This window comes from Gobio gobio (assembly GCF_949357685.1).
Source record: "Gobio gobio genome assembly, chromosome: 24".
Lineage (NCBI taxonomy): Eukaryota > Metazoa > Chordata > Actinopteri > Cypriniformes > Gobionidae > Gobio > Gobio gobio.
Genome location: NC_137120.1, coordinates 11,819,216 through 11,834,239, shown reverse-complemented (window position 1 = coordinate 11,834,239; position 15,024 = coordinate 11,819,216). Strand labels below are relative to the sequence as shown.

General features: G+C 36.7%; 1 protein-coding gene across 1 annotated transcript in view; it reads left to right on the top strand.

Moving 5' to 3' along the window:
• Nucleotides 1–343: 343 nt before the first annotated feature.
• The window catches only part of LOC307120153 (cell adhesion molecule CEACAM3-like), a gene marked incomplete at its 5' end in the record, with an annotated part of 36,359 nt that continues 21,678 nt past the window's right edge, over nt 344–15,024 (top strand). Inside the window, 4 exons of the mRNA XM_079807040.1 lie at nt 344–464; nt 600–767; nt 12,659–12,988; nt 13,238–13,576. Coding sequence (XP_079663166.1) covers nt 344–464; nt 600–767; nt 12,659–12,988; nt 13,238–13,576 — 958 coding nt within the window. The remainder of the gene's footprint in view (nt 465–599; nt 768–12,658; nt 12,989–13,237; nt 13,577–15,024) is intronic.

Here is a 15,024-nt window from a genome sequence, read left to right as displayed (position 1 = left end):
TGTTTACATTATATAAAGCCTTAAAGTTCTGCATAATTAAGGGCGTGGCCACTTCGAGTGACAGATGGATAGCCATTTATCTGCTGTCTGTTAGTCATCTCGTCACTTCAGCTCCGCCCACGTCCCGCCTTTTTGCCCATTTTCTGTTATCTGAGAGTGCTGACAAGATGGCAATGGCCAGCTCGACCCTTACTTTGCGCTTCAAAACTGCTCATCAGAATCCAATGGGTGATGTCACGAACACTACGTCCATATTTATTTTAGGTTTGAAACCAAGATAGGAACTGAAATCTGCAAAACGGTATTGAACGGTGGGCCATTATCAGTTTTGATTATTCTGGGTATGCCAAAAGTTGAGAAGAGTTTGGGAATTACGGCAGTGGCTGCAGTAGACTTGACTATCTCCACTTCTGGAATGATCGTCAACTACTACCATCAAGTAGTCACCAGAAGGAAAAGGGCCAGTAAAATCCACGGAGACTTCTGACCATGGTTCTCTTGGTAGATCAGACATCTTAAGGGGTTCTGTATGATACTGGACCGTGGCTGCTTAACATGTGAACACTACACCGCACATGTTCTACCACTCTTGCTTCAAGGTTGTGGGGTTCAGGGGGCCGTCATTGTGGTCTTCCTCATCCTCTGGATCAACGATGTTCCTGTTGAGAAGAGCAGCAATGAGGGATATGATGGATGGCAAAGACAGACGAAGGTGTTCACGGTGGTCAACTGCTTCATCAAAATAAAGCTGCAGAATTGGCACAGCTGTGTTGAGATGGCAGCAGATGTGGGGTTCACCCAAGCCTGCAGCACTCCTGTGAGAACCAGGGCCCGTATTCATAAAGATTCTAAGAGTCCTCTCAGAAAACTCCTAATTTAGCTTAAAAACTGTTACGTAGGAGTCTTAGCTTAAGAGCTATTCGGGACCGATCTAAGAGCAACTCTGAGCAAGGAAAATACAAAAACTTTTATCTTAGTGAAGAGGCGGGGCTGACCCCGTTGCTACGTATGACACAGTCTTTTGAAGACTGTGATTGGTTGGTTGTCCAAAAAGGACATTTTAATCCAGTTTATTGGCTTTTAAGTATAGGGTCTATTCTAAGCCTTCACTTTGAAATTACAAGCGCAAATTGTCCTATTTTACGGTTCTCTCTCACTCTCTCACACACACACACACACACACACATTATATATATGTACACTGAAAAAAATTATTATGGCCCGATTAAATTAAGCATAATTAATTTGTGCTCGTTTAAATAATTTAAATGTAGTTTTTTTATTTTAATTTGAAAAAATTAATTATTTTTTTGGGAATCGCATGTGTTTTTGTTTAAATTGAGATCAAATATCTAATTTTTTTTTTGTAAATTCAACAAATGTTAATTACCTATAAGGTATTTGATTGGCTTAGAATTATAAACATTGTTCCACTCTTTCCAATTACACTGATTGCTGGCATGTCTATTTAATTATTTGAAAGTTGGGTTTAATGCAACAAACATGATGCCTGCACGATCTAATCTATCGTCTTATTAAGTCACTGTCATCCATTGTCTGCAACACATTTCTTCTCCCCATACGTCTTTCTGCATTTTCTCCGCTGCTAAAGAAGCTCTTAAGCCTCTTAAAAGTCCTCGTCCGTGCTCCTAACAAATTTGACCTTAAGACCTCTTTTAAGGGTTAAGATGCTTTCTGAATGACTTTTTTCTTTACTAGGATTTTTTTGTTAATTTTAAGAGTAAACGCCCACATTTCTAAGAATTTTCTTAGAATTTTGTCACTAGGAGCTACTCTTTGCATTAAGATTCTTTGTGAATACGGGCCCTGAAGCCTCCGCGCCTCGATTCGCCCCCCGGTGGCCGGTCCCAGTATAGCTCCTAAACCCCACCCCTCCATGTATTTGAATGGAGAGTGAGACACACTAAACAATTCAATTACACTTCAAATAATTGTTTCCTAAAGATGGTTTCTGTCATTTTAGGCAGTTTTTATTACGATGATTTCATTTCAAGTGTTCGTTTTTTAAATAAGTTTACTTTTAGTGAGTTATGTGATGCTATAAAAACGGGGGGTGTGACGTCATGATTGACAGCTGAGATTGACGGCTTCTCTGAGTGAAGTTGTCACTGAGGCACTAACGGACTTTTTCGGGATTTGAGGGAGGGGATTGTAGCTTTAGCTTTAATTTCTACATTTCTATAACTGTTTATTTCACACCAACATAAGGAATTGTTCTGCATCTGTGAGAGTGTGGGCGGGCTTTTGATAATCGCGCCTCTACTTCCTGTTCTCTACTGCGCAACTCCGGTCCCGAGATCGCTACTACGCAGACTCGGTCCCAAGATGTCAGCGCCGTGAGCGGGCCTACAAAAGCTTCGACTATGGTCAGCGGAAGTCAATGGAGTCGTGTCGTCCATATTTTTTTACGGTCTATGGGTTCACCGGCTGTAAATGTGTGATAGTTTGTTAGAACAATAAGTCTGAATAAAGCTTTGTTTCATGTGTTGTTGACTTCTATTCATTTATTGTGATGTTTACTTTTATTCATTCTTTTACTCTTTTATTCATGTTTCTTATTGTTGTCAGTAAATAAAATATTTGATTAACTGAAAATGTATATGTATTCACATCGGCTGCATTTGTCTAGTGTGTATTCATGCATCGCTATGTCATATGACAACAAGTTAAACAATATCATTTTCGGTAAAAAAAAAAAAGTAATTAAGTATTGATCAGCATTTGTGTTTGGGTGGGCTAGCAATGCAATTCATTCTGGGGTAATCTTAATTTTTAATAGTGATACTTACATTTTTCGAGTATAAAATCAACAGTTTTCTCCAAAGGTGAGATCTTCGAGCAGTTGAAAGACATCTCTGTGCAGGCATTGCAAACACTGAGGAAAACCGCTCAGGTAGGGCTGTGGAGTTACTGATGCCATGACCTGTTAGTGCACCTGTCACTCATATCTTTTATTTTAAAATTATGTAACCCCTCCTGTTCACATCGCTTGCACCAAGTAGGACTCGAACCCGGGTCTGCCGGCATGAGAGTCAAACGCTCTACCAAGGAGGCTGCAACCTCTAGCGTCAGTCGCTAAAGCATCTCTTGAGATCAGAAAAGTGAGGTTTTACTCGCACAGCAACTGCTAGCTGACCTCCTTTAAAATGACATGGTTGTATCATTAACAATGAATATTCATAATGATAAAACAAAACAAATATCATGGGTTTGCATACATTATATACACAGAAAAAAATAACAAGGTTAAATATGTTTGAATAATTAATCACAATGCAATTTGTTATTTCATAAGCCTGAGGGATGAAACACTAGTTAAATTTAACAAGAATTTTTGCGTTCTCAGTAGACCTATATGGAAAAAAAAACAATAATAGTTCTGTTTCTCTTACTGGAAATAACTTCTGAAACTGGCACTGCATGTCAAAGCATAGATAAGGTCATGCATATATTCCCAAATTCTTTGACTATAGGCTTTATCTATGTGGTTTTTGTCATGCGACGCGAGGTTCCTCTCAAACGAGATTCATGATTCGTGATCATCTCATCACTACAAACAGAAGCTGAAAAGGACGTTTGTTTTGTATGCAGATAATATTACGTCATTGCGTCATCGCACTGCGCAGATTACTTTCAGTTTCATTGATGGTACACAGGAGAGCACAGCACGTTTACTTCACAGAGAGCTGCAGTGATTTTAGGCAAAAACTGTGAAGATGCAGCATGTCCCAAATTTCCTCTCACTGAGCATGTATTTACTGCACGGTAAGACATTTTTAGGTACTGGCATGAAGTTGGTTTGACGTTTGACGTTTGATATTCGCAAATTTAGGGACCGTCTCTAAAGTTGCATACGACATTGGTATGCACGTTTCAAACTTCAATAACATTTGAAGGGAATAATTTACAGTCATAAATCCAACTGTACAGTGTTCATCCAGGTGTGGGCTATCATGCACATCTTTTATACTTTTGATTTATATTAAAATATACTGTCAAATCATACTTAAATATTGCTGTTTTTCACTACTGTATATTGGCTCACACATAAATATGTCATAATCTAAAGCTCAATAACATTTGAAGGGAATAATTTACAGTCATAAATCCAACTGTACAGTGTTCATCCAGGTGTCGGCTATCATGCACATCTTTTATATTTTTGATTTATATTAAAATATACTGTCAAATCATACTTAAATATTGCTGTTTTTCACTACTGTATATTGGCTCACACATAAATATGTCATAATCTAAAGCTCAATAACATTTGAAGGGAATAATTGACAGTCATAAATCCAACTGTACAGTGTTCATCCAGGTGTGGGCTATCATGCACATCTTTTATATTTTTGATTTATATTAAAATTAGGGTTGCCACCTTCAGTGTGGCAAAATAAGGGACACCCACGACCCCCCCCCCCCCCCCCCCCAAAAAAAATGATTATTTCAACATTAACAACTTGACAGCTCAATAATAAACCATAAGAAAACATGAGATCAAGTACGTGAACTTGCAAGAGAACACATGCTATATTATTTTACATTTGATTATTTTATTTAATTCTAAAGAACTCTTAGCTTATTTGGTGCACTTATGATGCCTCATGATGTTCCAAACCTGTATGAGTTTCTTTATTCTGCTGAACACAAAAGAAGATATTTTGAAGAAAGTTTGTACCAGGCTGCTTTGGGGCACCATTGACTTCCACAGTAATCTTCCTATGTGTTCAACATAAAGAAATGTATACATGTTTGGAACAACTTGAGGGTGAATAAATTATGACAGAATTTTCATTTTTGAGTGAACTGTCCCTTTAAGAAGTCATGCTGAACCAGGCCTAATCACTTTTTTGAATTTTAAAAATGTTTATTTTCTTTGAATAATTTACTTATTTTGAAATTATGACTATATTATCGTGTAATTATTTGTCCCATTTTTATCTAAATATTTTTTAAATGTCATAAACTTTATATGACAGGATTATTTATTAGGCTATAATCTATTAATTAACCTGTCTAAAAATAATAATTCTGTCTGCCAAGCTCTGATAATGTATTGGAATATTATATTAATATATTATCCATTAAAAAAAATGTATAGGCCTACCTTTAGAAGCACGGATGTGTCTGTCACATAGACCGGTCTGTCACCACAGTCAGACAGTCTGAGACACTGAAATGCTTCTCATAAAGTGTGCAGTTGGCCTGAGGTTCATCATGAGTTACTGGACAGACCCATTGATACCTTTTTTTCTATTCAGTTCTATATCTGGGGATCCTCTTGCGTTCTTCAAACGGTGGACGCGACGCGAGCTCGACATGTTTTCAAAAAACCGCGCAAGTTTACAGCAGGCACACTCTGGCACAGCGCATGTTCTCGAGACTCCGCCGCTATGGCAACAAAGCCGCTAAAACGCAATCACGCACAAATGAGCTCCTGTACTACTTATTGTGAAATTGATTCTTTATATTTGCTATCAGTATTCTCCACACTGCAAAATCCGTATGTGTTTATTGAACTATGTGTGGACCTGTGTAAAATACGGGACAAATCGCGTCCCGTATTGGTTTGATACGGAACGCGTAATTTTGCTTGTAAATACGGGACGATTCCGTATTTTACGGGACGGGTGGCAACCCTAATTAAAATATACTGTCAAATCATACTTAAATATTGCTGTTTTTCACTACTGTATATTGGCTCACACATAAATATGTCATAATATAAAGCTCAATAACATTTGAAGGGAATAATTTACAGTCATAAATCCAACTGTACAGTGTTCATCCAGGTGTGGGCTATCATGCACATCTTTTATATTTTTGATTTATATTAAAATATACTGTCAAATCATACTGTAAATTATTCCCTTCAAATGTTATTGAGCTTTAGATTATGACATATTTATGTGTGAGCCAATATACAGTAGTGAAAAACAGCAATATTTAAGTATGATTTGACAGTATATTTTAATATAAATCAAAAATATAAAAGATGTGCATGATAGCCCACACCTGGATGAACACTGTACAGTTGGATTTATGACTGTAAATTATTCCCTTCAAATGTTATTGAGCTTTAGATTATGACATATTTATGTGTGAGCCAATATACAGTAGTGAAAAACAGCAATATTTAAGTATGATTTGACAGTATATTTTAATATAAATCAAAAATATAAAAGATGTGCATGATAGCCGACACCTGGATGAACACTGTACAGTTGGATTTATGACTGTAAATTATTCCCTTCAAATGTTATTGAGCTTTATATTATGACATATTTATGTGTGAGCCAATGTACAGTAGTGAAAAACAGCAATATTTAAGTATGATTTGACAGTATATTTTAATATAAATCAAAAATATAAAAGATGTGCATGATAGCCCACACCTGGATGAACACTGTACAGTTGGATTTATGACTGTAAATTATTCCCTTCAAATGTTATTGAGCTTTATATTATGACATATTTATGTGTGAGCCAATGTACAGTAGTGAAAAACAGCAATATTTAAGTATGATTTGACAGTATATTTTAATATAAATCAAAAATATAAAAGATGTGCATGATAGCCCACACCTGGATGAACACTGTACAGTTGGATTTATGACTGTAAATTATTCCCTTCAAATGTTATTGAGCTTTAGATTATGACATATTTATGTGTGAGCCAATGTACAGTAGTGAAAAACAGCAATATTTAAGTATGATTTGACAGTATATTTTAATATAAATCAAAAATATAAAAGATGTGCATGATAGCCGACACCTGGATGAACACTGTACAGTTGGATTTATGACTGTAAATTATTCCCTTCAAATGTTATTGAGCTTTATATTATGACATATTTATGTGTGAGCCAATATACAGTAGTGAAAAACAGCAATATTTAAGTATGATTTGACAGTATATTTTAATACAAATCAAAAATATAAAAGATGTGCATGATAGCCGACACCTGGATGAACACTGTACAGTTGGATTTATGACTGTAAATTATTCCCTTCAAATGTTATTGAGCTTTATATTATGACATATTTATGTGTGAGCCAATATACAGTAGTGAAAAACAGCAATATTTAAGTATGATTTGACAGTATATTTTAATATAAATCAAAAATATAAAAGATGTGCATGATAGCCCACACCTGGATGAACACTGTACAGTTGGATTTATGACTGTAAATTATTCCCTTCAAATGTTATTGAGCTTTAGATTATGACATATTTATGTGTGAGCCAATATACAGTAGTGAAAAACAGCAATATTTAAGTATGATTTGACAGTATATTTTAATATAAATCAAAAATATAAAAGATGTGCATGATAGCCGACACCTGGATGAACACTGTACAGTTGGATTTATGACTGTAAATTTTTCCCTATTATGACTGTAAATTATTCCCTTCAAATGTTATTGAAGTTTGAAATGTGCATACCAATGTCGTATGCAACTTTAGAGACGGTCCCTAAATTTGCGAATATCAAACGTCAACTTCATGCTAGTTTTTTACTGTATAATCTCTTTTGGACAACGATGAAAACGAACGTGACGCAGTTTAGTGGTGTTGTTTGGCTCGCAATCTGTCATTTCAGCAGGCGTTGCTACAGATGGAGGGTCCGTTTCTGTAATGGAGGGAGATTCAGTCACTTTAAAATACCTTATGGAAAAACAAAAAGAAATGGTATGGTATTTTAATAACATTACTGAAATCACTGGAGATCGGAGTAAGATCTGTACATATTGTTATGAGAGATTCAGAGACAGACTGAAGCTGGATCATCAGACTGGATCTCTGACCATCACAAACACCAGAACATCAGACTCTGGAGATTATGATGTATTGATCTCCAGCAGAAACAGACGCGGTGGAGGATCCTACTCTGTTGTTGTTAATGGTAAGTCAATGTGTTTAAAGGTATTAAAGCAGCACTAGGTAACTTTTCAACCTTCATAATATATTTTCAAAACTCTTGTGATGATACATCGACTTACAATAGGTTGAATGACACGTCTGCCATAGCCTGACGGGGTCTGTATCATTTTTAATCGTACTTTTAAACTTCGGGTTTCGGGTAGTAACCCGAGAACAAAAAGAACTACAAAATTCGACTGCTTTACAGCATATACGTCACTTCCACCACCACCCCCACTTCCTTAAATTCGGACGTGTGAGCCAAACTATCATTTGTTTGCCAAATGTTATAGTCATGGCCGAAGCAGCACAGAAAAATAAGAAAGCAAAGGTTTTGTCGGAGGAAAGCAAAAAGAGGAAACGAGAAAGTGATCGGATTAAAGGCAGGACGAGGATCAACATTGGGCCAGCGTTTGCTCGTTGGCGTGAGCTGAAGGAGGAGGGGCTACATTCTTGCAAGAAAATACGTAATACATACAAAATCATATTTTAGGATACCTAACATGTCTGTGATATTGGTTTATTTGTCTTTCCTCAAGCTATAATGCAAATCGATTTTTCAAATTTGCAGATTCATCTAGGGTAGCTTGATATTATAATATTGACGATATATGGTTATTACCTACCACTCAAACATTGAATTGAAGTATCATATAGATTCTGTAAAACGGGAACCAATAGACTAGGCTACTATAATGACGCTGGCTTGTAAACGTGAGCATCGCGATCATTTGGCGTTTGAAAAAAATAAAACCCATGAAATTATATTCATACGACATGCTGAAACATATGCCACTGTACCTGGGATGAAGACATTTCACACGCGACGCAAGCAGAACACCTGCATGTGAACTCCCGCAGTGTTCAGGGCTATCATGGTTGTCATGTCAACAAATGCACGTGCGATGCATCCGCTCATGTAGAATGACAGTTTACGACAGTAGTAGAGGACAATACTGTTTCACAACTGTAGGGGGAGCCCGAGAGCAAAAGTTACCTAGTGCTGCTTTAATATCATATTTTTTGAAGTGCTTCTGAAGGATTTCCACTTGAAGGGATTGGATTTAATACAATATACAGTAAGGCTAATACAGGGAAGGGCAAACCATTTCTCAAAGTCTCTCTTCATGTTCTTCATCATAATTTGCCTTATACAATTTTGTTAGGTCTTTTGTTATATTTAATTTAAGTATTTTAGACATTTTATTACATTGTTTATAGCCAGCATATTCATTAAATTGCTTGTAAAACTTATTAAAACTCAACAAGTGTTAAATATAGGTAATTCCAATGGAAATCCAATTTTTTTCTGGAAAATAGCGTATTTATCAGCACACTAGTTTTTTCAGTAACGTTCATCTCTATAGTATGTAATATTCATGTGTTCTATGATGTTCATTAAAGGGTTGGTTCACTCAAAAATGAAAATTAGACCATTAGGCAAACTTACCCTTTAAATTAAGATCATCCATGAGACTCATGTATGTTTGTCTGATGAGTGAATGTGTATTTCAATTATGTTTTTCTGCTGTTTTTTTGAATGTGCTACATTTTTTTTTGCATTTTTGGTGCAATATTGATCAAAAAAATGCGGAAGCTCGGGCTGCACTGACCGGTCGGCCTTCAACATCACCGACCCCCAGTACTGCATCTCGCCCACAGCGGAGGCACCAAACCGAACGCGAGATTAAGCAGAAGGGGGGTAAGCGTGGGGTATCCGGGCTAGGCTAGCCAGCTATCCCCACAATAAACTGGATTACATTACAGTATATTACTGCTGTTGTGTCTTTGTTTGCGCTGTGTGCTCAATGCGCATCACTGACGCTTTTCATATGATAGGAAAATATCTAAAAATAATGCTATAATCAACACTTACTCGTAACTCGTTTATCTCGACAGCTGTAATGGCAGGGACGTCGTTAGGCCTATTTAAGGGGGGCTGAAGCTACCCCAAAATGTTCCTAAGCCCCCCTAAATGATAATAAGAACAACAATAACAATTTGATTTATCAATAACCGTATCCTCATTCATATTTTGATGCAACAAATTATATATATCCAGCTACAAAAAAATAGCCGAAAAGTCGAAAGTTGGACAGAAGTACAAAGAGTGTTGTGCTATGAAGATGATGCACCGCATCTCGTTGCATATTGGTGTGAACTGCGGCAGCCTTCAGAGCGTTGCAGACCGGAGCGCTACTGCAATTAACTGTAAAATAAAAAGGCATTACAAAAAAAAACGATAACTAACCAAATCTGTAATGTGTTTGGCAAAACTAACTAAAATAAAATGATAGATTAAATGTCCTTAGTTTTTGTCTTTTTTTTTTTGTCAGTTTGTCAGTGTGTTAATGTCGACCCGAGAAGCGATTGCTACTTTAGAAAGTTAACTAGTCGCAAGTTTGAGGTAAAATGCACTTGGGTTGTCGATGTCAAAACACAATATAAGCTGTGATTCAAATATTAAATAATGTTATGTCATTCGGCTATTGTATAGGGTAAATTTAGTATAGGGTGTGAAAATTGTACAGCTGTGGTATTTGTATAGGTTTAGCTCAATTTAGGTTTAGCTGTAGGATTTATTTTAGCTCAAAAATCGGTTGAATACATGCGGTTCTGTGTAATTAAATAACATTCTGTGGACAACTTATCTTATATAGAGAGGAATTAATTATAGTATGCTATTACTTTTTCATACATTTACATGAGCAGACAGATAGCATTTAAGTCATTGCTTATAGTAACTCATCAGGAGCAAAGTCTGGCCTAAGTAAATTCCCCCATGCAGCTTTGATGTGTCTAAAAGCTACCATTACAGTAACTTTTCTTTAAAAGAGTAGAAATGGAAGAAGAGGATATGTCTGTCACGTTTTACTTGTTAACATCTTGGTTTCTTGACTGGTTGTTGACGTAAGTGTAGCTCTAGATGGGAGTGCAAAGATTTTGCAAAGTTACAAATACCCTGGGGGCTAAGCCCCCCCAGTCTTCCAATCCTAGTGACGTCCCTGTGTAATGGTACATAACATGTGTTACACAGTTGGTAGAATAAGGAGGAAGACAGGTCGGCGTGACTGAGACTCGTGTTTATTCAGAACTCTCAGATACAAACAAAATAAACTCGCGCTGACAGCGCTCTCACAACTCAGTAGTTACTATATATATATATATATATATATATATATATATATATATATATATATATGCACAAAAACTATTGTCGTCACATCGTAAAATTATTGTAGAGTCACTGTGGTGAGATGAACTTTGTAACGACGTTTTAAGTGCCTTTTATGGGTCTTGTGAGTGTAAATGTACTGAATGCCAATGGAGGCCTATCTGAAGCCTTTCTCAGCCATCAGCTTTCAACAAAAATATCTTCATTTGTGTTCCGAAGATGAACGGAGGTCTTACGGGTGTCGAACGACAGGGTGAGTAATTAATGACAGAATTTTCATTTTTGGGTGAACTAACCCTAACTAAATCATATGTATATAAGACAACAACTCATACAGGAAATTGTTTCTTCCTGGGGCATTAAAACTGCATTTGAATAGGCTTGATCACCCAGTGAATGCTTTTGGACTCCCAAGATGTATTTTTGTTAAGTTTTTGCAAAGTGAGTGACATACTGGATAATGTCATCTCGCATACCATTAAGACAACAATCACAATATTATTGTAGACGCACACCCCTATTAACATTATGAATCCTCACATACACTATATTGCCAAGCTTTGCCTCTGCCCTCATCGACTGAGGTGCCCCTCTTGCCACCCTTCCCTCCCTCACCCCCAGAGGATTCCCATAAAAGCGTTCTGTTTCGCTAAAGATCCACTAATTTTAATTTCGTGTTTTCCCGCTCGCTCCGCAGCAATCGTTCACAGTCTGTGGTAGTGCCTGCTCTCTGTAGAGACGACAGTTCCAGAATGTCGTCTCATTAGATTACAAACTACAATCCACATTACAGACATTGGTTGATCCGCGGAATTAGTAACTTGGTAGTTTGTTTTTGTATTTCTGTCAGTAATGTTTTGCTCCTGGTCTTCAAATAATGCTAACAACTTGTGCAATCTATTCACGTTCTTGGAAGATAATTAATTGTCTAATCAAATTATTATACCTGATCTGGGCTAAATAACACCAAATTTGCTGTTGTCGGCACACTTTGTAGACAAAAACATCACAAAAAAGAAGACTAAAGGCTAAAGGCTCAGTTCAATATTGCAAATATGGATTCAATGCTCCAGCATATCATAGAATTAGCAGACAGTTTGTCACACTTTAACTCCTGTAAAGTATATTTCCCATTATAATCAATTGTGAGTTAATATAATATCTATAACATACATCATATTTATAATGTTTTATTAAGACCATATTAATAGTAGCCTATACACAATTAAAAAGACAATACTATAAATGATCTAAATGAATTGTATCTTAGCATAGTAAGGCATAGTAATATATTTGTATTAAACATTGCTGGAGCAAAAGATTTGTGAAAATAAATCATAAAAATGGTTTGTTTGTTTGTTAAAAAATCTTAGGCCTATGGGGTGGTAAGGTGGGCCTTTTACCCGTCAGACACACGGGGCAAAAGACACAGTATTGAAACAAGTCCTTTAGCTAAAACAATGTTTTAATCATGTCTTAGTTAATACTTGTTCAATGTTGTTTTGCTCATAATGAACTGTTCTTTTTTTCTTCAGGTGATTCCGGTCTTGATACAGGCGAAGTGGCAGTGATGGAGGGAGATTCAGTCACTTTACACACTGGTGTTAAAACAAACCAACAAGAAAAGATTAAATGGTATTTTAATGACATTCGAATAGCTCAAATCACGGTAGATCAGAATAAGATCTGTACAGATGTGCAGTGTAAAGGGGGTGAAGAGAGATTTAGAGACAGGCTAAAGCTGGACAATCATACTGGATCTCTGACCGTCACAAACATCAGAACATCAGATGCTGGACTCTATAAACTACAGATCATCAACAGCAGATTCAGCATCATAAAGAGATTCATAGTTACTGTCGCTAGTGAGTATAATAGTTTTGATACTCATTAAATATATACATCCTTGATCTCATAGATTGATCCACTATAAGAAGTCATTAAGTATAAGATCATCCATGATCCTGAATGTATGTTTTTCTGATGAGTGAATGTGTAAATCAATGATGTTCTTCTGCTGTTTGTTTGCATGTGTTATCAATGTGTTAGCACACAGCACTTTCCTGCTGTGTGATTTTGTTTGGCTTATAATTAACTGTTGATTTCTTCTTCAGGTGATTCCGGTGTTGGTTCAGATGAAGTGTCAGTGTTTGTGATGGAGGGAGATTCAGTCACTCTAAACACTAATGTTAAAACAAACCAACAAGAGAATATTAAATGGTATTTTAATGACACTCGTATAGCTCTAATCACTGGAGATCATAGTAAGATCTGTACAGATGTTCAGTGTAATGAAGGTACTGAGAGATTCAGAGACAGACTGAAGCTGGATCGTCATACTGGATCTCTGACCATCACAAACATCAGAAACACAGACTCTGGGGAATATAGACTAAAGATCATCATCAGCAGCAGGATCAGCATCACAAAGAGATTCAGTGTTGCTGTTCAAGGTGAGTTGCTATGTTTGAAAACAAGTCATTTAAATCACATCAATAATGTGTTTAGTGATATTTTGCTGTGACATACAGAGATCTTTCTCTGTAACATAAATGTAAATTCACATTTATTCACCTGTTAAAGGGGACCTATATTATGCTTCTTTTTACAAGATGTAATGTAAGTCTCAGCTGTCCACATAATGTGTCTGTAAGTATCAGAACAAAATACCCCCAAAGATAATTTATTATATCATGCCCTAATTGCCCCTTTTTTTGTGTGTGTATCTTTAAATGCAAATGTTGCTCCCTGCCCCCCTTTTCAGAGGAGGGCTGTGCTTTTGCAGCTCCTGCCTCGGATTATTCAGCAAGAGCAAAACATATGTGGGAGTTTTTTAAATGGTTAGTTGATACATTTATGTAATTGTTAAAAACTGAGAGCATATAGCCCTTTTCAACCAAGCCAGTGCTGGTGATGGTTCAGAGCCAGAGCCTAGTTTCAAATCGGTTCTTTGTCTTTCCACGATCCTTATGCTTTAGAATCTCTCATGCAGTGTTTTGATATCATACGCGGATCGGTCTGCGCAGCGCCGATGCATCTCGAACAAGCCTGCTGTGTTTGTGTTTCCCGCTGCCTCGCTAGCGTTGCTGAGAAAGATGAGACGTATACAGTGACGTAAGACCTGGCTCTGTGGTGGCTCTCTAGCATGTGGAAAGAAAACCAGTTCTTAGAAGGCTAGTCAGTCGAACCAACTCCAAACCGGCACTAGCTCTGGCTCTGAACTGGCTCTGTAACTAGTAATATATACAGATTTACACGTATCTGAGACATTATTGTGTTACCACTAGCTGCTCTAGTGAGGATATAAACATTGCCGCTCACTCAAGGGAGGGATTTATGCTAATGAACAGCCGTGGGCGGAGCCTAACTTTTTTGTTACGAAAGTAGACATATATGTAAGGAATAAATTACAACAGGCCATTGAATTATTCAAAAAAATAATACACACCTGAGGTGGTAATGCCATCATGATGCGAAGCGGAGTTTATTTATTTTTCAATACAAGCTTGAGCCATTGATAGCAGACTAAATGCAGTGTTATTAGAGAGAGTGAGAGCAGGGCCGTTTCTAGTCATTTTGACGCCCTAAGCGAAATCCTTATTGGCACCCCCCAGCCAAATCTTAAAAAGCAACATGGTAGTACTGGTATTAATTTTAATCCTTATTAACAAATACATACACACATACCATTTTGGAACTGTAATCCTTATTAACAAATATATACAAATACAATTTGGAAACTACGTATAAATGCTTGACCAGTCACATGAAAGTAACAAGAATAAATATTGATTCAGTGCGGTCTTTGTTTCTCATTGACGCTTGAACTTCCCCTTTAAATAACGCAACGCTATGCCCTGTACGACACTATTAGAACTGAATGAATCGATTCAGCTTTCAA